The sequence below is a fragment of the Oratosquilla oratoria genome, chromosome 6 (genome assembly GCF_046742065.1).
Source record: "Oratosquilla oratoria isolate Oo_2021 chromosome 6, ASM4674206v1, whole genome shotgun sequence".
NCBI lineage: Eukaryota > Metazoa > Arthropoda > Malacostraca > Stomatopoda > Squillidae > Oratosquilla > Oratosquilla oratoria.
This window is the reverse complement of record NC_134782.1, coordinates 50743752-50771251: the sequence shown is the minus strand read 5'-3', so window position 1 is coordinate 50771251 and position 27500 is coordinate 50743752. Positions and strand designations below refer to the sequence as shown.

Here is a 27500-nt window from a genome sequence, read left to right as displayed (position 1 = left end):
GTCTATTCCGTTCGTTAAATACTACTTTCCACGGTCTCCTTGTGAATGTATCTTCGTATTATGAGATATTTTGCTCGACCCTAGGCTGTTGCGCACGAGTACCTTTTACATAACCCTTACACACTCCATTTACCTCCCTGCTTCAAACTTCCACCATCAATCCCGTACCCTAATCTTTCAACTCTCAAAGCTCCAAACCGAACATTTCCCTGGCTTCCTAAAGCAAATTTTTATTCTCCTGTACTCGCACCTTTCTCTCTTCCCATTTTACATGAAGCTCTTTCATCACCATCACCACTACCAATACCATTGCCATCGCCACTCCCGCCGTCACCCAATACCATTACTACATGTAGTCGTACGTTACTTTTGAAACCTCCATCGCTGGTCACTCAGTACCACCATCAGCACTATTGTCATCAAAAATATAAACCATATGATCACCATTATCCCCATTTCACCATCACCGTCCTCTATATACTAAGAGATTTTTCCACCTTATAAGGGAGGTAGCCATATCAGAGGCACGTACCCACTCCCATCCATTTCACTCTCATCCACCACCCTTTCCCCCCTTTCTCATCTTAGCTTCTCGTGGATGACAAATCATCCCTGTATTCCATCTATTGCCTCGAGTCATCCAGTATACTAAACCTAATCTAGCAACACGTCCACCGCTACTGGTACTTATGTAACACTAGAAATAATATACTAGAACTGTCACTTGAATTACTTTTTGAATCCAACGTCATCTTCGGACACAATCTCAAACCCAACTTAACCCTAAACCAACCCTAACTACGACACTATCTTCAACTCCAACCCCAAATCTCGCCCTAACTTAAACCCAAATCCTAAATCTAAACCCCAAACCCCAACCCCAACCCCAACCCCAACCCCAACCCCAACCCCAACCCCAACCCCAACCCCAACCCCAAAGCCAACCCCAACCCCAAAGCCAACCCCAAAGCCAACCCCAAAGCCAAAGCCAAAGCCAACCCCAAAGCCAAAGAACCAAAGAACCAAAGAACCAAAACCAAAACCAAAACCAAAAACCAAAACCCATACTCTGCTGAACCCCACCTCTGACCCCAACCACAACCATAACCAAAACACTAGCCCATTAAGCTCAAACACAAGCACAAGCACAACCATCCCATCAACCGAAATCCATCCCTAACACTCCCAAACTAGAAACAAAACCGAACTCCAACTTAGCCCCAATCCTAGCTGCTTCCACGTTCTTCTGTTTACAAAATGAATTTCACTTCCATAATGATTATATACCTTGGCTTCTTTTACAATTTAATGACGATAATGATTTTCTGGACCCAATTCTTCCCTTCCACCCTTTATTCTTTTTGATGAGGGAATTTCCCGGTCTTTCTATACCAAGTTTCCTTATTTTCAAAGTCACTTGAGGGCGTTTAAACCCTCCTTCCGTTTTCCTTTTCGCAAAACTCGGAACCTGGTATTTTGCGGAAACTTTCTGGTGACCATATATCATTCTCATCGCTGGTTTTCTGACAGGTTCCTAATTTCTGTGATTACTGACTTGAAATATTTCCCCGCGGAGTTTTCGTTCGGGGGCTTTCCGCGCACACCCTGGCCAAGCTGTGTCGGGTTTAGGTATATAAACGGGCCACACTGGGTAAGATATTGTTCACGATTTATGTACACAGCTGCGTCGGATTTCTGGGTCACGCGTAAACTTATGGAATTGAGCTCATGACCTCGTCTCCAAGCAGAATGGGACTGATTTCAGTCTGTAGACTGTATCTGTTGTCACACATACGTGCTTCAACTGAGTTCGTTTGAGTAAAATGCTACTTAGCTTACAATCTTTCATTTTGCGAATCTCCAAATCTCAAATCACCTTTGCGTCAAATATTCAGAAGCTGAGTGACGAATTAAGAGAATTTAAACATATACGAATATTAGACACATTATTAAATTCTCCTTACAATACTATAAACGGAGTCGACTTCCAGTTTTTGAAATTCACAACATTTGAAGAGAATGGTTTAAGCCCGTTTCCTACGTGTCTACTTTTCGTCGTGCGCCGTCCACGACACGACGTCGTACTCTCAAATAAACATGGGTGTCTATGGACGCATTCACACGTCACGGCCAGGTGCCAAAGTACCCATAGACACCCATAGTTAATTTTGGCGCAGGGCGAAAAGTTAATACTTCTGGTTTTGGAAATTTGTTGCTGTCAGAGATAAATCGCAGAGTCACAAGCAGAACTGCAGGGACAAGTTACACCATCGTAACGTGATGTATATCGCCCTTGTCTAGTAATACATTAAACCAAAAAACCAAAATCAAGGGTTTGAATCCCTTTGGTAGTTATTAATACACCTTTTAAACCTTCCAATGCCGATAAGGTTTGCCATAATTTAATAAAAGCGTCTAGTGACCGAAAAAATGTATATTTTTCAACGTAGCGAAAAGGTTAATCAAGATTATGTTTAAACTCCATGAATAGGCTAAGGCTTTGATAATTCTATTTCAGTCGGCAGGACGGTAAGGATAAATTGGCGTCAGTAGAAATTAAATACTGGATAAGTTTTCCTCTCTCTTTTCTCCCTCTCTCTCTCTCTCTCTCTCTCTCTCTCTCTCTCTCTCTCTCTCTCTCTCTCTCTCTCTCTCTCTCTCTCTCTCTCTCTCTCTCTCTCTCTCTCAAACAGATACACAGGCTCGGAAATTTACCTTATGGACAAGATAAGGCATCTTAAATTACACTCTTTAGAAAGACGTAGAGTATGGTATAATCAAATAGATGTATTCAAATGTATTAAGATCTTTAACAAGGGTGATGCAGACAAGGTCATTATGTTGAGACAACAGAGCAGAACTCGTAGTAATGGATTTCAATTAGACAAATGTGGACGAATTAACCATCTATATAGCTTGTTAATGAGTGATGGAGTTTTGAAGTCAAAAGATCACGAAATCGGTCCTAGAATCTTATTTGCTTTCTCAAATGCTGAAATACACTGCTTAGATGATTTGAGATCGTTACTGATAATTACGCCGAGATCCTTTTCACTAACCACTTTTGTTAACGAATTTCCAAATAACTTGTAATCGTACTTTGTTATTTTTACTTATGTGCATTACCTTGTATTTATTTGTTGAATTTCATTAGCTACTTTTCAGACCATTGCTATAATTCATCTAAATCTTCTTGAATATCTAACTGATTTCAGTGATCATTTGCCATTCCGCACAGTTTTGTATCATCAGCAAATTTGGAGACAATATATTTTAGTCCGTGGTCTATATCACTTGTATATACTATGAATAGAAGTGGCCCAAGAAAGGTACCATGAGGAACTCCACTCGTAACATTTTTCCCTCCAAAATTTTGCCATTTAAAACAACGCTCTGTTTTCGATCATTCAACCAATTACTAGTCCAACTTAATAGGCTACCACTTACTCCGTGTGAAGCTAATTTAGTAAGTAGCCTTTCGTGCGGGGCGGTATCAAAAGTTTTTGCAAAGTCTAGATATATTGAACATATATTGTTTCTTTTGTCATAATTCGAGATGACTGTTGTAGAATTCGAGTAAGATGGTCACGCAGAACCGTTTTCGTCTGAATCAATGCAGGCTATCATTTATCAAACAGTTACTTTCTAAATATTGTTCGATAGCATCTCTGATGATAGTTTCCATCATTTTTCCTATGATTGAAGTCAAGCTTATAGGCCTATAGTTATTTGGTTTCTTTTTGTTACCTTTTTTTGAATATGGGAGTAACGTTAGCTAGCTTCCATTCTCTTGGGACATCTCCGGATATGATGGGTTTCTTGAAAATAATTTCTAATGGAGCAATAATCTTATTTTTCACTTCCTTTAAGATTCTTGGATGCCAACCGTCAGGCCCTGGTGTTTTATTAACTTTGAGTTTCTCTATACGCCTTTTAAATTTTTCTTTTGTTATATTTACCGTAGTAAGTTCATCCTAGATTTTTTACAGGTTTCAGTTTGTAGTTCACTTTGAGGTTCCTCGTTTACGAATACTGAGCTAAAACAGTTGTTTGAGATATTACACATTCCTTTACTTGAATATTCAAGTTGACCGTCAGCAGATAATAGTGGACCAATGTGATTCCAAATAACAATTTTATCTCTAATGTAACTATAGATTTCTTTGGGATTCTCTTTAGATTTATCAGCGATATTTATTTCGTATTGTTGTTTTCGTTTTTTATTGTCTTTGTTAAATCTCTCTGTATTATTACATAACTATGATAATCATTAGGAGCACCTGTATTTCGTGTAAGCCTGTCTCTTTTTAGCAATCCTTTTTTTCAGTTTCTATGTCAAGCCATTTTGGACGAGCCTGATTTGGGGGCGTCTGTACTTAAACGGGATGCAAGTATGAATCATTTTAGTAATCGTATTTTGAAACGTTTCCCACATCTTATCTACAGGTCACTCGCTTAATTTTGCCTCCCAATCTGTAAGCTGAAGCTCCTGACGTAGTCCTCTGAACTGGGATTTACTTAAATGGATGGGGATGATAGGTAGTAATGGACATGGAACTGGCTAATATAGGCCTTATGGTCTCCTTCATTTTTTATGTTCTTATGTTCTCTTTCTCTGTCTCTGTCTATCTGTCTGCCTGTCTGTCTGTCTGTCTGTCTGTCTGTCTGTCTCTCTCTCTCTCTCTCTCTCTCTCTCACACACACACACACACACACACACACACACACACACACACACACACACACACACACACACACACACACACACACACACACACACACACACACACACACAACACACACACATACACAACACACACACACACACACACACATATACAACACACACAAAAAAAAAAAAAAACACACAAAAACAACACACACACATACACAACACACACAACACACACACATACACAACACACACACACACACACATACACAACACACACACACACACACATACACAACACACACACACACACACATACACAACACACACACACACACACATACACAACACACACACACACACACACAACACACACACACACACACACAAACACAACACACACACACACACACATACACAACACACACACACACACACACATACACAACACACACACACACACACACACACAAACACAACACACACACACACACACACACACACACACACATACACAACACACACACACACACATACACAACACACACACACACACACACATACACAACACACACACACACACACATACACAACACACACACACACACATATACACACATATGCACAAACATCCGAATAGATTAGATGAGAGGTACACCTTGCAGCTTCTTTCTGACAAAACTTTAAATATTTCGGTGCATTGAAAGGGTCGGCTGTCAATTCAATTCCAAAATATTCTCTCTCGGCATCATCTTTTCCCCCTCTTCTTACTTTCTCTTCTCCTTCTCCTTTTCCTTCTACTCCTTCCATTCTTCTTCCCCTTATTTGTGCTCTCCCTCCTCCTCCTTCTCTTCCTCCTTCTTCTCATTCTTCTTCTTCTTCTTCTTCTTTCTTCCTTTATTATTCTTCTTCTCCTCCTCCTTCTTCTTTGTCGTCGTAGTCATCTTTTTATTTCTCTTCATCTTCGTAGTTTTCTTATTTTTTCTTCTTCCTCATTTCCATGTTTTCGGTTTTTCATAGTTCTAATACTCAATATTTCTTCATTTTTCTTTAACTTTTCTTTTTCCTCGTTTACCTTTTTCTCATCCTCAAATTCTTCAATGATTTTTAATTTCTTATTTGCTTTTTTGTCCTCCTCTTCCTCCTTCTTCTTCTTCTTCTTCTTCTTCATCTTCCTCTTTTCCCTCTTCTTCTTCTTCATCTTCCTCTTTTCCTTCTTCTTCTTCTTCTTCTTCTTCTTCTTCTTCTTCTTCATCTTCCTCTTTTCCTTCTTCTTCTTCTTCTTCTTCTTCCTCTTTTCCTTCTTCTTCTTCTTCTTCTTCTTCCTCTCTTCCTTCTTCTTCTTCTTCTTCTTCTTCATCTTCCTCTTTTCCTTCTTCTTCTTCTTCTTCTTCTTCATCTTCCTCTTTTCCTTCTTCTTCTTCTTCATCTTCCTCTTTTCCTTCTTCTTCTTCTTCTTCTTCTTCTTCTTCTTCTTCTTCTTCTTCTTTTTCTTCTTTTTCTATTTATGCTTTTACTTCTACTTCTCCTTCTTCTTTTTTTTTCTTCTGCTTCTTCCTCTACTTCTACTTTTTTCTTTTTCTTTTTAAACTTCTTATTCAATTACTTCATTTATTTTTCTATCAACTTTTATCAATTTCTTTTTTCTTGTAAGGGTAATTGAATGCTTCAGTTTTATAGTCAATATTTCCGGAACTTTAATGAAATTCCTACGAATCACAATTATGATTGGAGGTTAATATTTACTCATAAAATATGCTGAGTATATACTCAGCTTCCACGCTCTCTCCTAACCCTTTACCATCTTTGTGAATCTACTTCCTTGTTGCGAAATTACGTCCCAAGATAGAGACACTACCAGAACCAGACGAAATTCTAGTCCTCTCTTTTTCTGTTTCTTTTCTCTTCGTGCTCTTGTTCTTCTTTTCTCTTCCAACCAAGGGATGATCAGTTCAGTCTTCCGGGAGAACTTGAGACGTTGTCGTCAACAGATGCTTCCCTGGCTTCATCTGTTCTTCAAGTTTCGTTCCCAAAGAGCCTCCTTAAGCCCGCCAACACAGTGACACACTTTCTAGATGAGTTTCCGTAGCCAAGGACAGGAGGCGATCTGAAGAAACCGCAAAAGGCGGACGCCGAACGGCCGCGATCGATAACGAGGATCATGAGTCTCGAGTTCACTGCTTCAGCTGCATGCAATCGTCTCTCGCTAACCAGAACAAAATCGATAAGGAGCGACACCGGGCTGAAGGGGGTAAGGCTCATGCATCCCAATATCATAGTATTTTCAACACTCGGTGCAGTCCGGAGGGAAGATTCGCGGACGGGGCTTTTCTCCACACCGTCTTATAATATTCACTTTGATGATGTCAGCATTTACCATGGAGACATTCTCGTGCATAAAATCATCTCGTGGTCGCCAGAATACGAAGTATAGGTCACTGTACCGAAGTTATTTTCAAAGTTTTAAACCTTTTCTTATGTTGACGTTCCCCCACTAGGCGTAAGTGCATATATGACGAATTCATGCATGCATATATATATATATATATATATATATATATATATATATATATATATATATATATTATATATATATATATATAAGCATGTATGTATGTATATATGGATTTGTATGTATGTATGTATGTATGTATGTATGTATGTGTGTATATATGTATGTATGTATGTATGTGTGTATATATGTATATGTATTTGTATGTATGTATGTGTGTATATATGTATGTATGTATGTATGTATATATGTATGTGTGTATGTATGTACAGTATGTATGTATGTATTTATGTATGCAATATAAATTTATGTATTTATGTATGTATGTAATGTATGTATGTATGTATTATGTATTATGTATGTATTTTATATGTATGTATATATGTATTATGTATGTATTTTGTATGCATGTATGTGTGTGTACATATACGTATGCATGTATATAAGCATATATGTATGTATATATGTATTATGTATGTATTTTGTATGCATGTATGTGTGTGTACATATACGTATGCATGTATATAAGCATATATATATGCATATATGTATTATGTATGTATTTTGTATGCATGTGTGTATGTGTACACATACGTATGCATGTATATAAGCATATATGTATGTATGTACGTATGTATGTATGTATGTGTGTGTATGTGTGTATGTACGTATGTGTGTATGTATGTACGCATGTATGCTTGCATGTATTGTATATGTATTTTTGCATACATGTGGGTATGTGTGTATGTGTGCATATATATATATATGTATATATATGTGTGTGTGCGTGTGTGTGTATGCATGCATGTATGTAAGCTTGTATGTATGCATGTATGTATGCATTTATGTATGTGTGTACTCTGAAAATGTCCTAATAAAAATTCAATCTCAAATTGTTATTTTTTAACCATGCATGTATGTACTGCTTCATATGGGTAAATGTGCATACATACATTATGTATATATATATATATATTCATATATGTGCGTGTGTGTGTATACACGTGCGTGCGTGTGTGTGTGTATACACGTGTGCTTGTGTGTGTGTATACACGTGTGCGTGTGTGTGTGTATACACGTGTGCGTGTGTGTGTGTGTGTGTGTGTGTGTGTGTATGTGTGTGTGTGTGTGTGTGTGTATGTATGCATGTATGTAAACTTGTATGTATGTATACATTCATGTATGTGCGTACTCTGAAAATGTCCTAATAAAAAAAGGTCGACCTCAAACTATCATTATTTTTAACCTTGCCTGTATGTATATATGTATGTATTGCTTCATATATATGTACATGTGTATATATACATCTATTTATATGTATATATATATATGTATATATATATATATAATATTTGGATTTAGAAGGACAACAGGGGATTTTTTTTATTTTATTTTATTATTATTTTATTTTCATTTTTATTAAATACCTTCAGGCCGAGAGCTATAGCATCGTCATTTGAAAAGGGCAGACTGAATCCATTAGTGGCGGCCCATCAACGTGGCCACGGGCAGTGTATTACTACTTGTACTATAATCCACAAGAATCCTCCTTAAATTTGATTACAAGAGGCAAACTGTATCACTGCATTTCATTACTCCTGTTTTTCATAATAATCCCCAGTAACCTCAATGGTGAACTCGAAGGTTGATATTCTTATACAAATAATGTAAATTCTGATCACCATGCCCTATAAAACTGAAACTTTCCTCATAAAAGTTATATCAAGAAAATGATAATTAATACAGTTCATAACGTTACGTCATTTATTTGATGTCACGTGAGCTCTGTCCAATCAGCACCAAGACTGATAAAGAACTGATTAATAGAAAATGTTACCTCGAACAGACTACACATTTTTTTACTCATTAATAATCTTCAGGATTAATCATTTGCTTCTGAGAAGAAAGCTAATTAATCTGGAACAAAATTAATTATGCTAATGGCAGAGCCTGTGGATTCAAGCGCGAAAAAGTAGAAAAATAATATTTGAATGATGATGTTATTTAGATACGAATACCTGGTATACTGATCCCTTGAAGTCTGATGACAATTATATTCTAGCTCCAAACAGCCTTATTCAACTATGAAGAACAGTGAGGTCGTGAATGGTCGCACAAGTATTGCGATTAAGTTAACTCGATTGCTTTCACGTCGCATTAAGAAGAATTTTGACGGGTATTAGGCTGGTGTCATACAGTCCGGTGTCGCCGTTGCTTCTTGTAGGTTATAGAAAAGTCTCATTCATGAGCCATTAAATTGTAAAGGATACGATAGCCTGTTAACCAGGGCCAGACGGTGCTCGTTATACAAAGTTCTGATTATCGAAAAGTGATTTAATTAAGCTAATTAAAATTTCTTATACTCTGGCCGCATCCGACGCCGCCGCATAGTGTGACACTGACATAACGCCAGAGGAAATTTTAATCAAATTTAAGGGAATCTCTAGGCCATAGAATCAAACATGGCTACGATTCGTCGGATTTACTGAATAGTATCGATTCGGAACTAATGTTCATCTTTTTTGAGTCTTTCATGTTCATATATTACAACTCATGTAAGCTGTGATTATAAATATTACCTTATATTCAAATCTAAAGGTCATGGTGCTAATTGGTTGTTTTAAGAGGAGATTAGATAACTTTATGGATAGGGATGACAGGTGGTAATAGACATGGAACTGCCTAGTGTAGGCCTTATGGTCTCATATACTCTCCTACATTTCACTCATATTGGACTTGACGCACGAGATCTCCAAACCATTGGTGAAACTTTTGGAAGATAAGGGATAGATGCTCGAGTGGCCTTCCCTTTATGAAGACCTTTTGTAATCACCTGAACAATTCTCCTCCCCCCCCCCAGGACAGCTCGGCTGAAGAACAGTCACCCCTGAAGGTCCACCTGAAGTATAATCACCCAAGGGTGGCCCACCTGAAGATTAGCCATCTAGTCGAAGTCTGGGGGTGATAATGTGTATCTCTTATATTTTACGATTATCGAAGAAGCTTTATCATAAATCAGTGATCTTATCACAACAAAGTGCACCTAGAATTACATGACTCAATACAGAATCATTCATATTGCTTCTAGGTCTACACAAGTCTTCATTTGTTGCAACCGCATCCCTTAAGGTCCATTGGAAGGGGCCGTTGCATATTTGTGCACGTAAGCATGACTAAGACCCATTAGCTATATACAAAGTGTTTAGAAAAACAAAATATGTATATCTGCATTAAGTATTCACAAGTGTGATAAATGTATCTGCATCTATATCAAATATATTCTCTATACATGTATCATGTATGTCTACATTTATACGCAACCATATTCACTGTACGTATATTACACGTAACCTGACTCAGCCTCCCATATATTTATTCATTTATCTATTAATTTATGTATTCATCTATTTCTATTGAAATTTAAATTGAATAATAGGGAAAGAGATGAATAAATATAGATAATTAGATAAATAGGCAAATAGATAAAAAGGGAAACAGAGACATATGGAAATAGTTAATTAAGTAAATAATGCCACACATAATAAGCCGTAACGTTACGTAGAGAAACAAAGACACAGATAATTATATAAATAATGCCACATGTGATGTACCGCAGCGCTGAACAGAGACACAGAGTTATAGATAATTAAGTAGATAATCCCACACATGATGTGCCGTAATGCTAGATAGAGAAACAAAGACACAGATAATTGTTGAGACATTCTAACAGGTTGACGTAAGCGCAATAGGAAACACAGGAGTCTTAGTCTTGAGTTTATTCCTGACTAGCCTTTGAAAAAGCATATCTGCGAAACTAGTCGGGAATAAACTCAAGACTAAGACTCCTGTGTTTCCTACTCCGCTTACGTCACACAGATAATTACATAAATAATGCCACATGTGATGTACCACAGCGCTAAACAGAGACGCAGAGTTATAGATAATGAAGTAGATGATGCCACACATGGAGTGCCACATCTTGGCACTTACCTCGGCCTCAGCCCTTGAGCCTCGCAGTTGCTGCTGACGAATAAAGAGGGAAATGCAGTCCTCAGCTGCCTTGCCGAAGGTCTGGCCGTAGTGGTACACAAACCCAGGGATGTATCCTGCAGGAATAACAAACAAGAACATTCATGTGTGTTTGACTTCTGAATTGATGCTCTCTGAACGGTGGAGAAAACAAGCTCCCAGACACTTCCATTTATATTATTTCATTTTATTCTATTTCATCTTATTTTATTTTACTTTATTTTATTTTATTTTATTTTATTTTATTTTATTTCATTTTATTTCATCTTATTTCATTCTATTTTATTCTATTTTGTTTTGTTTTGTCTTGTTTTACTTATTGTGGCTGGATAATATAGTAGGAAAATATATAGATAAATAAATATCAGAAAATATAGTAGATTGTCACCACTTAAAAAACATCTTTCGTTAACTTTTGCTACTAAAATATTCAGCTACACGTGAATACTTTTCGTATTAGTGAAGTGTGGAAGAACTGTATCGTAGCTCATGACACGTTTTTGTTTATAAAGAGATATCATAAGTGTTACTGATTCACTTTTCTGTATGTGTGTTATATGCATTTCTCTTCTGGTTGTAGGCTAACAAAAATTAAGCCTTTATTATACATACATACATGCATGCATACATATATACATGCATGCATACATATATACATACATGCATGCATACATATGTACATATATACATACATATATACATACATATACCAAGGGCTTTTTCCCCCTTACGAGGGGGGGTAGCCAAAATTAAAAGACATAATCCCACTCCCACCTATTTGATCCCTACATACTCCTCTCCCATTCACCACCTCCCCCTCCCTCTCTCCCTCTTATTATGGTTCCTCCTGGACGGCGGGTCCTTATAACAGAGGCTCGAAATGAGCCTTTTTTAAGTATTATTAAAGGAAGCTGGTGAGAGATGTAAGGGAAACCGGCAGGAAACTGTTTACCTCTCGTACACATCTGCCCCTCCTCCACGTCACGATCATTTTCCGTCTGTCTGTCTGTCTGTCTGTGTCTGTTTCTTTGCCTAACTCTAACTCTCTCTCTCTCTCTCTCTCTCTCTCTCTCTCTCTCTCTCTCTCTCTCTCTCTCTCTCTCTCTCTCTCTCTCTCTCTCTTTCTCTCTCTCTCTCTCTCTTTCTCTCTCTCTCTCTCTCTCTCTCTCTCTCTCTCTCTCTCTCTCTCTCTCTCTCTCTCTCTCTCTCTCTCTCTCTCTCTCTCACTCTATCTGTTACTTCCTCTCTATTTGTCTGTATATCTCTTGCCCTCTATCTCTCTCTCTCTTCCTCTCTATTTGTCCGTATCTCTCTTACCCTTCATATCTCTCTCTCTCTCTCTCTCTCTCTCTCTCTCTCTCTCTCTCTCTCTCTCTCTCTCTCTCTCTCTCTCTCTCTCTCTCACACACACACACACACACACACACACACACACACACACACACACACACACACACACACACACACACAGGGGTTTATTTGCGTATAGTTCTAGTAAGCATAATGTTATTCCTGGATCTCCAATAAATAAAGTAATGCGGCCCAATGAAATAAAACGTCAACTCAATTAGCCTATTAACTACTTAAATATTGCTACAATTATAGGTAGATGAATTTGTAAATAGGCAAATAAATACATAGATGATTAAGTATATAAGTAGACAGCTGAAAAGTTGAGTAGATAAACAGATAAATGGATAAATAGAGAAATAGATCAGATGAATAAGTAAATGAATGAATGAATAGGTAGATAAATTATTAATAAACAAATATAAATAAATGAATAAATAGACAAGTGAATAAATAGATAAATCAATCAATTAATAGGTAAATAGATAGACAAACAGATAATTAGATAATACATAAATGAGCAGGTGAATGAATAGATATATGAAAAATTAACAAATAATTCTAAAAACACTTAAATGAATAAATGAATAGATACAGATATAAATAAATAAAAAGATAGATAAATACATGCATAAATAATTAGATATATAAATAAGCAAATGAATGTATGGCTGAATACACTAATGGAACCACATCAAAGGAGATAATGTTGGGAAACCATGTGGTTTTTTATTGACATTCATCCCGTAGACAGAATGATCTAATCAAGCTGGCGATATGAGTATACACTTGTCAGATGGCTCCCTAAAACGAATTGCGTACTCCATTAAATAGACTAAATACTTGCGCCTCGGGAAGATGATTTAGGGGAACTGAGTGGTCTCTGTCGTACATCCAGCCCGTGGTACAGTCGGTAACACATTTGGCTTGATGCGGTCTAGTGCCACATGGCCTTGGGTTCGAATCCCGTAGGGAAAGCTGTTTAATCATATATAGTGAATGGTGGGATGATGAAGTGGAGAAGGTAGTAGAAGAGAAGAAGCGAGCATTTAGTGACTGGTTACAAATTGGGACGAGAGAGACAAATATGAGACGTATAAAGATAAAAGAAAAGCAAAACGAAAGATAAAGGAGGCAAAAAGGTGTGGAGAAGTATAACAGAAATTTTTGAAATCAATAAAAATATGTCCTAGAAGGAAATCAAGAGAGGAAGGGGCGATGGGTTAAGTAGAGAAGAAAAGACAAAAGGCACGGATATACAGCTCTTGACGGAAGAGGAGGCGGCGAGGGGGAAGATAAGCGGAGTATCTTAGCTGCTAAATGTGAAGGAGGATAGGGAGGGATATGTAATAGCAGTGGGAGGCGCTAAGAAAATGGCAGTGATGGGAGAGGAAAATGGAGGAGAAATAAGAAAAGATTAGAAGAGGCAAGGCTCCTGGGTTAGATGGGTGTCATGCAGAGTATCAGAAGACGGGAGGTACAGTAATAGTGGACTGACCGGTGAGGTTGTTTAATGTGTGTCTAAGCGAAGGCAGAATGCCAGAGGATTAGAGGAGTGTCTGTATAGTTATGTTTTACAATGGAAAAGGGAACAAATGTGAGTGTAGTAGTTTCAGAGGGATCAGTTTGTCAAGTGTAGTTGGGAAGGCTTATGGGAGGGTTTTCATCGATAGGATTAGGACAGGAAGAGGAGTAATTGGTGAGGAACAGTTTGGGTTTAGGATAGGCAAGGGTTGCTTAGATTATATTTTTGTGGTAAGACATATGTGAGAATGCTTTGGGAAAAGGTAACGATTTTTTTTTTTTGGGGGGGGGGGCCTTGATGGATATGGAAAAAGCTCATGACGGTGTGGACAGAAAGGCACTGTGGAAGGTACTGCAGATACATGGGATTGGGGGAGACCTGTTAAGGGTAGTCAAAAGTTTTTACGAGAGTAATAGAGCCCGTGTTAGAATAGAAAACGGAGAGAGCGAGTGGTTTAAGATAAACGTGGGACTGCGTCAGGGCTGTGTCATGTCGCCATGGCTGTTCAATTTATACATGGACGGGGTGCTGCGGGAGGTAAAGGCGAGGGCAATGGGTAGAGGAATGGAGATTGTTAAAGAAAATAGAGGAAAATGGGAGGTGACCCAGTTGTTTGCTGATGACACTGCGATTGTGGCAGGGTCAGAGAAGGGATTAAAGCAGTTAGTGACGGAGTTATACATATATACAAATATATATATATACATATATATTTACATATATATATATATATATATATATATATATATATATATATACATATATATACATGTATATATATATATATACATATATATATATATATATATATATACATGTATATATACATGTATACACATATATATATATATATATATATATATATACAGATATATCACTATTAACAACATGTGATATACATATTTTGCTGGTAACCACTAAGGATATCGGAAGAAAACATATATATCCCAAGCGCTTTCGTATATATACATATATATATGAATATACATATATATATTATATACATATATTCATATATCCTTAGTGGTTACCAGCAAATATATATATATATATATATATATATATATATATATATATATATAATATGAATAGAAAAGATGGCAGGTAAAACATGGGTTGGATCAGGGTCATTATAATGTCGACGTTTCGACAAGTACACACACACACACACACACACACACACACACACACACACACACACACACACACACACACACACATGGACACACACACACACGTATAAATGTATATATATATATATATATATATATATATATATATATATATATGTGTGTGTGTGTGTGTGTGTGTGTGTGTGTGTGTGTGTGTGTGTGTGTGTGTGTGTGTGTGTGTGTGTGTGTGTGTGTGTCGAAGGCGTCTGTACAAAAGATCCCTAGGAGTCTACAGAAATGCAAGCAAAAGTCAGATTATCTTTGAATTTTTATACCGTTTTTGAGCCGACCCAGTCCCTTTGTGTGACTTGGACCCCCTCTCGAACATCAAGTATGCTTTTTACCCTTTGATCCCGAGGAGGAACAACTGGGCATGCGAAAGGAAGGTCTTCAAGTCTCACGGCATTTTCGAGTTAGAGAGGAATTAATCGGATGGAAAGATGACGTCATAGTTGTCCTGATGACGTAATTGCAATATCCCTCGTGACAAAAGACTTTCATAAGGTTCATCTGTCGTTGGAGAAAGACCAATTTTCGTCTTTGAAGACAACTGATTTTTTTTAGCATCTATTGATACCCCGCCTAACATATCCAAACTTGAAATATTGATCATATTTTCTTTGCCTATTTCCCCAAATATAGTGCTTCGCTACATTAGTAGATACTACAAGAAAGTAGATATTTGCAAGATGAATTAACTTTCAAAGAAAGAAAAATAAAACCAAACTACAACACCCGTATATCACAAGCCGTAATGCTCTGCTACCTCTTAAATGTTCTCATCTCGTTCTTGAAAAAACAAAAACAAAAAAACATCAGTAAGTCACGTGACAACATGCATGCCGGGCAGCCCCACCAATGCTGAGCGTGTTTCCCTCAGCTAGATCAAATCTCCTGAGAACAGAACGAATACGGTTTCCCGCAGAGGGAAGAAAAGAGTTTTGAGGGACAGACCCAACAAAGATTGTTCATTCCTAAGGAAAGTAGTTCCCCTCAGGTAAATAAATAATCATGTCGGAAGGTACGAAGGTTACTCAATTTTTTAACAAGAAGAAAGGATTAACTTAGTTTTATGTTTACTTAATAGAAGCGAGATAACCTCCGTATATTACAGGCTCATACATACTGGGCTCCATCGCTAAGAATCGAACCCTGGATCACAAAATTGCCATGCGGAAAGTATCAACCAACAAGGTGTGTAGGCGTGTGTGTGTGTGTGTGTGTGTGTGTGTGTGTGTGTGTGTGTGTGTGTGTGTGTGTGTGAGTGTGAGTGTGTGTGTGAGTGTGTGTGTGTGTGTGTGTGTGTGTGTGTGTGTGTGTGTGTGTGTGTGTGTGTGTGTGTGTGTGTGCTTGTGTGTGTGTGTGTGTGTGTGTGTGTGTGTGTGTGTGTGTGTGTGTGTGTTCAAGTGTGTGTGTGTGTGTGTGTGTGTGTGTGTGTGTGTGTGTGTGTGTGTGTGTGTGTGTGTGTGTGTGTGTGTGTGTGTGTGTGTGTGTGTGTGTGTGTGTGCGTTCGTGCTTGTGTGTGTGTGTGTGTGTGTGTGTGTGTGTGTGTGTGTGTGTGTGTGTGTGTGTGTGTGTGTGTGTGTGTGTGTGTGTGTTCTCACGCGCATTTGATTGTGCGTATTTCTATACGTGCATGCGAATATATGTATACGTTTACATATTTTATGAAAAAAAGTTCTTTTCTTGCCTTTACCCGTCTTCACCAGCTTCCCAGCCCTACATTCCAATAACATTACTTTCCAATCTTGAAATTGGGTTTGGGAAGGCAAGTTGGGTCCAAATTGGTATGGGGTTTCCCCTCCACTAGAAATATTGTGTGTAACTTTGCAGAACCAATTGCAATAATTCTTTCCCCCTTCCCCTTCCCCCTTCCCCCTTCTCTCTTCCCCCTTCCCACTCCCCCTCCCCCACTGTGGGCCCTTCTTCGGGGTCATCTACAATAAACAGTCTCTCCTCAGGTCAAAACTACCCAATGACCTTCATATTCGTTGGTCTTGTTTCAAATGAAACATATCATTAGAGGAAATGTGAATTTTTCTCTTCTTACTGATTAACACCATAGAGAGTGTGACTTGTAATCGTCACTTTTTTTCTCTAGATTGTTAAAAAATCATGTGAACATTCATCTAGAGCAGGGGTTCTCATTAGGGGTGAAATTCACCCCCAGGGGGGAATTTTGGGTTTTCTGGGGGTGATTTGTGACCACAGTCAGTTTACGCGGTGAGGAAAGCAATTATAGGTTTTGGCCTATCTGGCCTGTCACCTGGGCTGGAATTATATTAATATGGGAAAAATATATACTAATTTGAAACAAATAAAAGGGTTTTTAGTAATATTTGCATATTCATTTAGAATGTACTTTTTGAAACATACAATCTTGGAAAGGAGAGGGGAATGACATTCAGACAAATGGTGAAAGGGGTGAATGGGCCAAGTAAGGCTGAGAACCCTTGAACTAGAGACAAAACGGGTTATGCTTTGTGCTAAATGCACTTTTCACCTGAATAGAACCACCTGGTACTAGCTAGAATAAAAATTTAGAAAATACATAATCGTTCTAATGGTGTTAAATTGAGTATCAAAGGTGCTAATTAGGTTGAGGTCTCGGCGTAAAATGATAATGATCTGATTTTGATTCCAACGACTAAAGGTGGTCACTCCTTATCAGAGCTATTTGGAAAGCTAAGGTAAAAGAAATGTCTTCAGCCATATGTATGAGCTTTGTAAGAATTCATCAGTATTTCAGCTAACTGAGACGTTATATCCACGTAAAGGGGCTATCACACTGGGCAATTTTTCCTCACACATTCTACCTCCAACATCTATTTGAATAACTAGAATATAACTTCGCTTACAGAAATTTGGACTTCTCTAAAAACATTTCAACGATGTGTCTAACATTCGCATAGGTTTATAATCTTAGTTCATCATTTAGCTTTGCTCTACATGACGGAAAGATAATTAATTTAATATTTGGAGATTTGAAAAATATAACATTGTAGTCGAAGTCGTTTTTATTCAAACGAACTCTCAACATTCGGCTCTGGTGAAGCCCTTGGAAACTGTGTGATCATTTCTGAGCTGAGTGTGTTAGGGCGTCGTTACTTGCGGCGAAGGTCGAGGTGAGGGCGGTTCGAATCCTGCCACCGGCGAAGTTGAACCAAGGGCATGGATCATTAAATTCCACGCTACAAATCCCTCTATGAGGGGCACCGTACTAGCCTCCCGATAGGGGGGGGGGGGAGTGTGTGATTTTAAACCATATAAAAAATAAAATCTAAAGAACATAAGAATGAAGATGACTACAAGAAACCATAAGGCCTACACTAGGCATTTCTATGCCCCATACCAGTTTTATACCTATTCATAAAGTTGTCTAATCTTCTCCTAAAACAACGAATTGTTTCAGCATTCACTACATGGTTGCTAAGTCTAGTATATTTTTGGTAAACCAGTTCTTGCCTATTTTCTTCTTCAACGTAAATTTGTCCAAATTAGATTTAAGTAAAGGATGGATAATCACCTGGGGATTGACACGGAAGGCCACATGCCACTTTAAATCACCTTTGACCCAAACACGCAACCCTGGAGAGTAATTGTTGCTTCGCGTTTTAATGACTGAAATCTCTCTACACAGCGGCCGGCAACAGTTCACGGGCATTCCCATACATCTATGCGGGAAGAAACTGGAATGCAACCTGTGTTGTATTACTTTGGGACGATCTTTGTCATCAACTTCCAATATTAAGAGCTGTCGGTTCTTGTAGGAGAGAGGTCAAACGCAGAGTATGGGATCCAATATATTTGACGTTTCGCCCAGCAGAGCTTCTTCACAAATAACTGAAGAAGCCCTGCTGGGCGAAACGTTAAATATATTGGATCCCATACTCTGCGTTTGGCCTCTCGACTACAGTGCTGTTGCAGTCGTTGCTGCTTTTACTGTCGGTTCTTGTTGGTAGAGAGACTTTGGTCCGGAGACCAAATCTGTCTTTCGGAGCTGCACGTCACGATACTCAAAAAAAAAAGAAAAAAAAAAAAAAAAATTGCTCAAGATAAAATGCGGTAAGCTCTCTTGAGGAAAGTATTTCGTTTGTTGTGTCTATACGATTTGGGTTATTGTTTCATAACAAATCGCAAAAGGCCGAAAATTCGTCTAACCTGCGAACTATAAGCATGTAAAAATAAATAAATAAATAGATAAATAAATAATAGTAATGATAATAATAATAAAATGGCAGGTACGATTTCACATCCTGCCTAACCAAAACAAAGCTTTGCGTTTCAAGGTTCTTCAAACAAGCAAATAATGAAGAAAAAAACGTGATAGTAATCTAATTTTCGTAAATGTAGTTTGGTCGTCTTCAATCAACAGAAAAAATCAAAAGCAACATAATTTCCAAACTCCTTAATGACAATCTTCAAAAAAGAAAAAAAAAAAAAAGTGGTATGTGACATTCCAACTGAATTTCAAGAGAACGAAGAACAAATCTGTTGACGAGTATGAAGTACGAATACGCTTATACTTTTCTTCTATTACCATCACTCTAAACTTTTTCCCATACCTGAAGGGATATCTCCGCGTCTTCTCTTTTTCTGCATGTAGGTGGCCGCCCATTAAATGAAGCGGCTTTGCTGTGGATGTACTGTGTCTTGCTGCATTGCTTCTGACCCAGGACAGTGGGTGGGATGCAGGGATGACCCATCATCCATGAGGAGCAAAGATGAGAGGGGGGAGGTGGTGGAGGGGAGTGGAATGGGTGGAAGCAGGTACGTGACTTTGCCTTGGCTACCCCCCTTGTAAGAGGGAAAAACCTCTTGGTATATAGATAGACAGTTGTGTTATTTTGTGAATATCTCTAATATCAACACAGTACAATACATAAAAAATATCTAAAATGAAAGAAACCTGTTTTTTGCCAGATGTAACAAATTTCTCATGCATATCCATCATGAAAACCAAAGTCACTGATTCATGTAAGTGTTGATGGACTTCCTGCTTTTGCACTAGACTATACAAGGGTTCCGTTTGCAGCTGCATCATGCTCTTTCATTCATTGGTGTAGGTACACGTGATCAATTCCTCGCAATGTATACGCTCAGTGATGAATAATGCCAGCCCCGGATGGGACCCTAATCTTACGTAGGCCGGCCATACACGTGCAGGTTATACTGACAGTTACAACTGTTCAGTTATAACTGTCAGTTGAAACTGCACGTGTGTGGGTATTTCAGTATCACTGAGATACCCACACACGTGCAGTTTCAACTGACAGTTATAACTGAACAGTTGTAACTGTCAGTTTAAACTGCACGTGTGTGGCCGACCTTAGACACACCACAACAGGACTGCTCGGCTAGGCAGTCTAGGGAGCGAACGGCAACAACAACAACGGCAATAGAAATAATAACAACAACAGCATCTCGTGACAAGTGACTAAAACTCACCCATTTCTGTTTCCTAATACATATTCGCTAAGATGGAGAGAATATAGAAACCCTGTGTAGTACATACCTGAATATCCTACGACGTATCCTGACTTCCCATCCCCCTCGTAGGAGGGTCCTCGTCTCTCCGCCATCGTAACTCTGTGTCTTCCTGATGTCCTTTCTCCTGCAGAGTGTCCTCGCACCAGACCCTCAGATGACCTTCCCCGAGGTCCACCTCCAACACCACCTCCTCCGCCTTCTTCCCCCCAAAAGGAGGCGCCTCCCGTGCGGCGTTCTGTTGTAACTGGTCCTGAAGAATCTCTAGGGGGGGCTTCTGCGCCAGCTCCCCGTGAGGAATTGACCGAGGGGCCTACGGCAGCGCCCCCGGAAGATCCTCCCGTGAGACCTTCCACAGTTGCTGTTGTGCGCGCTACACGCCTGGAAGAGAAGCATATACCAGATAAGGTCAAACAGTGATCGAAATAATTTAGGAAACATGATAAAAGATAAACAGCAAAACAGGAAAAATGCAGAAATGCATCCATTTATTTATGTATTTTATTTGTTATTTACTATGCATTTATTTATGTATTTCATTTGTAATTTACTTTATTATTGTTTTAATTTATCAACTTATTATTATGATTTTTTTCGCATCCGACCTAGATATGGACCAAAGGGTCTCCTGTGGGCATGCTCCGCCTTTGAGAATGGAAAGAAAGTTAGGGAATGAACTCCTTATCCATGTGTACTCCTATAGAAACCACATAGAAAATACATAACATTACATTTTACCTACCTACCAGTTCATTTTGTAACACTAGAGATGATAAATCTATTGTTGAACCACAATGGATTATAATAGATTACAATGGTAAGTGATGAGGTCGGAAAGTGAGTGGTGGAGTGGAGGATAATGTGGAAGAACGCAAAATTTGGATAGGAAATATGGTAACCTGTGAGTGCATACAGTCCTGGTAGTAAAAAAAAAAAGTGAGTTTAGATATTTTTGAGTGATTTATATAAGTACATAAAAAGTTTTGTGAGAAATGTAGATGTAGTGGTTTTGGGGATTCCAATGCTAGATTAGGATATGAGCCGATAGATAAAGTGGTAAAGAGGTTCAGGGTGCTAAATAAGAAGTATAAAAGGAAAGATGTTAGAGTTGTGTTTAGAATAGGAGTTTATGTTGTGAAACACAGTGTTTGAGAAGAAACAAGGCTTGTGAGAAAGGATGGTGGAGAGGTGAGAGGTTGAGAAGGCATTAATGGACTATTTAGTAGTGCCCAGCGAGAGGTTATGAAGAATTCAAGTTTTTTTATGTTCTCAGGGGAGAGAGAAGGGGGTCATTACGCGATAAAGGGACATTGAGAGTGGAAGAACAGTGGAGTAGGAAAAGGGAGGGAAGTACCTAACTGCTGAGAGAAAAGAAACTAAATGAGAAGGAAGAAAAAAAAGACAATCAGGAGAAGCCAAGAGAAGTGTGGAAGGTGGTTAAGCAACAGAATAATAGGAATGTTTCAAGGAGGAAATGATAGTGCTCAGTGATAGGATATGGACCAAGAAGGATGAAAGGGAGCAGAAGAAAACGTAGCGTATGGTGGATGGAGAGGAGAAGGCGTTGGAAAAAGAGAAGAGGCGTGTTTATGAATAGTGATTGCAAAGTAGAACCAGAGAACCATACGGGAGGTGTACAAAAAATAAGCAAAAGGCATGGAGAAGGAGGTAGAGAGGATAGCAGAAGTAAAGGGGGTTAGGAACTTGACAGTATAAAGAAATATGTTGAAAGATGTTTTGAAATGATGTGAGTATGGTGAGGACGGGTGAGACAGGTGAATAAGGGGTACAGACGGTGGGGCAGCGACGAGGTTATGTAATGCTGTCAACGTTCCCATGGATGGGGTGGTGAAGGAGGTAAGTGCGAGGGTTATGGGCTGGGGCTTGTAGATGATAAACAAATGTCGAAGTAAATAGGAGGTGAACAATTAATGAAAATCGAAAGAAATGGAAGGTGAACCATTAATTGTCTGTGGATGAGATAGTTAGTGGGTGATTTTGGGAAGGCATGTGAGAGAAGAAAGCTACGAGGAAATGTGGACAAAAGTAAGTGGGTCAGGTGAACAAGGTGAGGTGTTGGCTGTAAGTTAGAGATATAGTAAGTCTTAAAGGAGAAAAGCTGGAGGAAGTGGAACGTTTGACATATCTAGGGGCACAGGTAGCAGGGAATGGAGGAGTGGGGATGGAAGTAGAATAGAGTGCAAAGGAAACAAGTAAATGCCTTGGGGGAAAGAAAATGTCATGATAAATAGGTATTACATGTTGAACTCAAAGAATGGGTGATTGTGCTCCACGGCACCGTTATGAGGCAGAAAATTGAAATTTAAGAGCCCTAGAAAGGTGGGGTCAAGATATGTTTGAGATGAAATGTTTGATAGATATATTGGAGGTTACGAGGATGGATATTATGAGAGTGAGAAAGTGAGGAGAAAGCCATCTAATACGGACCTGATACGCTTATCTACTTTAAGTTTGATATTATCTACTGGGAATAGTTTAATGGTATTTCAAACTATCGGTGAGCTCCAAGTTGAACCCAGCTATTAGGTCATGTCCATTAACAACACCGAGAAGAGCCTAAGGGCTGTAATTGCATTGTGTACGGAGTTCCCTTTGACAGCCCTCACGGTCAAATGTGCAAACAAACGTACGTAGACAGCTCTCTGTGAGTTTTGTTCTGCAATTTCTTACATGGGTACCTTCGAAACTGAACTCCTAGAAGAGGTTCATGTCTTCTGTAGTGCCGCAAACATAGATGATTTTTTCGTGCGGGTAAAAGACTTGAGTGAATTACTAGACCTGAAGAATCGCTTCATAGATGTCTCCGGAGTTCATTTTAACTACGAAGGAATCAACATGGGCGCCTCCCTTTCCGCAGAAGAATCAGGCTTTCTAACAATGGTTTACATAAATCCAGCGAGCGCAGGATTCTACTTAAACGGTCAATGTAAATGTATTTCGCTCTATTTGCTCTCCACCACTGGCGCCAATACCAGGAGAGCATTCTCCAACTGCCCCTCATGGTTGGAGATCTATAAAGAATTAAAGAGTACTCTTAAAGAGTACTCAAGTGCTCTTTAACGACGGGTACACCAACTGTGAAGTACCCCGAACAAAACAGGTGATTTTAGGCAAATGGTATCCGAGTAAAGACAGGACAATACCTAATGATGAAAATATTGAAAATTTTACACTGAATACAAGACAGGCGAAAAAAAAATCACTAGTCATCCCACCAACCCTGCAAAACACACCCAGCTCAACATATATTACAGAACAAAAAAGACAGTTGTATACAATCGACCTGACATCACCAGATCACTACGTTGTCTACCAATAGCACTGCAATAGTGAGGAGTGTGGACCCTACAAATATACTGGCAAGACAACAATAAAGCTTACATGACGCTTAACCTGTCATCTTGGATCTATTACACCACCTCACACGATGGGCAACTAAAGGGAAATAACTTAGACATGATGACAGCCATAATGGACAATAAACGGGATCCTTGTTGAGTACTGTTCTTGGAGACCCTCTACTTTGAGCCTACACATCCTATAACGAATGCCCAGGTGTGTGTCCTTCAAGTCTTGCTGATTGTAAGACTGATGGGAAAAAAGCCATTCTCGATGGGAGAGGTCAAGACAATAATGAAGTAACCTCACCCAGAGCTCTCCCACGGGCTCAAAACAGCAAATTAGCGACGCCCACATCACACGAATATCCATATAGATTACACAACCAGCTCCCGACACCCATAACTTCGCCTTTGTTATGGAACCAGGGAGTTCCGAAACGTTGGCAACCATCGGAAACTTATTAGATAATTTCAACGAACGAGAAAAGAAAAATATGCACTGCAGAGAGAATACGCACAATAAAATAAGAAAAATGAACCCTCTTTAGCCTTCGACCTAATTTACCTTCAAGAAAATGTACATATACATATCCATATACATACATGTGTGTACATGCACATGCACATGTACTTGTACATGGATATATACATATACATATGTACATACATATATATGCTAATAAGAACACGGGTACGTGTGTTCACTTATGCAAAGTAGACCACTTGGCACTTGCTTCGTTAGTTTCTTTTTCCAAGTGGCCTACTTTGCATACATATATATACATATAAACATACATTTACATATACATATACATATACATATACATACAGTATTGGAGAACTTTGGAAAGTTCGTTTCCGCTCATCCTCCCAAGATTAGAACCTTAGTGAGGAAACTTGAAAATATTAAGAAGAAAATTAATAACTGTGAAAACGCTGTGGTGTTCAATTCAGTGTGTATATACATATACACATACATATATGTATACATATACATATACATATATCCATACATATACATATACGTATACATATACATGTACATATACATATACATATACATGTACAAATTGGTTTCAATCCCAAACCTGAATGAAAGGGGAGGGTTAGCGTCAGGAATGGCATCTGGCAGTAAAACTCAAGCCACAACCATGGCCATGATCTTTGACCTTTGACCTCAGAAAAGACTCTGGCTTACCTTGCCTGCCACCCGCATAGCCCTCGCCCTCCCTCTGTGACAAATGATGAAGATACACAGGGATGGGGGCGAACCCGGTTAAAGAAGTTCTTCCAAAGAAAGGGTTGGGAAAGCTGGAAAAAGTTGGGACGTTAAATGTAGGAACAATGACTGGAAAAGGAAGAGAGTTGGTGGAGGAGGCTGAGCTGCAAGTTGCTCTCTAGTTGAGCTAAAATGGAAGAAGTAGGGTGTGGATAACGCTATCAAAGGATTTAGAGGATAGTGTAGTAAGTGTAAGAAGGACTAGTGGTATAAAAAAAAGACCATCAAACTTACCCGGGAAGAAAAATTGGCAAACATCGTGTGTTTTTGTCCATCAAACGGTTTATGATGAGGGAAAGAAAGTAAGGCTCGTTTCACACGGATCGACTTTTCGCCGTGCGCCGTCCACGACACGACGTCGTGCTCTCAAATAACAATAGGTGTCTATGGAGGCTCTCTCACGTCACGACCACGTGTGGAATCGTCCATAGACACCAATTTGAGAGCACGACATCGTGTCGTGGACGGCAAAAAGTCGATACGCGTGAAAAGAGCGTAAGCTTTTTGAGAAATGGACAGAGATCTGAGCGAAATACCAGAGAAAGAGAAGAAACTTTGATCATAAGAAGGGACTGACAGAGTATACAGTGGTTGGGGACTTGAGGTGAGGAACGACGAAGAGGCCAGTACTCTGAACTGGCTAAGTCTTTTCATCTGACAATTGTCAACATCTGGTTTGAGAAGAAAGTAATCCAGTTTATGACCCACAAGAGTGGAGAAAGAGAAAGCCAAATTGGTTTTCTCCTGTGTAGCAGATCCCAAATGAAAGGAATAATGAACTGCACAGCATAGGGTGGAAGTAATGAAGAGAATGGTGAGAAATCTACGCGAACGCGAGACCAGCACGCTTCCGATTAGGCCACCAGCGCACATGCACAGGGAGATAAGGGAAAGGACTGCTGAATTGGTAGAAACTGTTGCGACCGGCAACTGTCCGGAAGTGAAACAATTCACTACCTGGCGTATGATTCAAATTGATGATGACGAAATCAAAATTAACTTGCTAATCGTAATATAGAATCTGTCAAAAGCCAAATGCATATCAGAATTTTAGGTCACCTCATTAAAACTTCATACGACAAACAAAACTTTCATTTTTTTTTTCCAGAAACTTTCTTAACCAAAGTTTCATACTTTTCTTAAGTCGATTAACACACAGTTGAGGTGATGTTGAAATTTCAGGTAACATTTTTTACTCTATAGTTAAATTATATAGTTTCAACAAAAATACATTCTTCAAGATTTAGTGATTGATTCTTTGATTCAAGATGCATTAAAAAAGGTATATGCGATATAAATAGACGCTAGATTAATATATATATATAATATATATATATAATATATATATATATATAATACATGTATATACACATGTATATATATGTATATATACATATATATATATTTATACATGTGTATATACATATATATATATACATGTGTATATACATATATATATATACATGTGTATATACATATATATATATATATACACATGTGTATATACATATATATATATACATGTGTATATACATGTGTATATACATGTGTATATACATATATATATACATGTGTATATACATATATATATATATACATGTGTATATACATATATATATACATGTGTATATACATACATATATACATGTGTATATACATATATATATAATGTGTATATACATATATATATACATATATTTATATATACATATATTTATATACATATGTGTATATACATGTGTATATACATATATATATATGCATATATATATGTGCATATATATGTACATATATATATATATGTATATATATATATGTATATATGCATTCATTAACTTATGAAACTGTGCTCGTCAATATAAGAGGATATGAATTAGGTAACCTTTATCCACGAATGAATTTCCTAAAATAGCCGGTGTGAAATAAGTGAAATTATATAGTTTTGTTCGAAGGTAAGACCTAATGTACATATATCTTGAAATGACAAACTAAAGATTAAAGTAGGGAGGTCTCACTAACTCCAATAAAATATTGACAGATTTAAATTAGAAAGAATGTGCTGTAAATGTATATTTTCTAAAGAAACAAAAGCGAGTGTCTAGAATGTTGAAC

At 38.2% G+C, this 27500-nt stretch overlaps 1 protein-coding gene across 1 annotated transcript in view; it reads right to left on the bottom strand.

Moving 5' to 3' along the window:
- The window catches only part of LOC143026010 (uncharacterized), a 102532-nt gene that overhangs the window by 63106 nt on the left and 11926 nt on the right, over positions 1 to 27500 (bottom strand). Inside the window, exons 3-4 of the mRNA XM_076185999.1 lie at positions 20776 to 21128; positions 11175 to 11290 (exon numbers count right to left, since the gene is read on the bottom strand). Of these exons, the coding sequence (XP_076042114.1) occupies positions 11175 to 11290; positions 20776 to 21128 (469 nt within the window). The remainder of the gene's footprint in view (positions 1 to 11174; positions 11291 to 20775; positions 21129 to 27500) is intronic.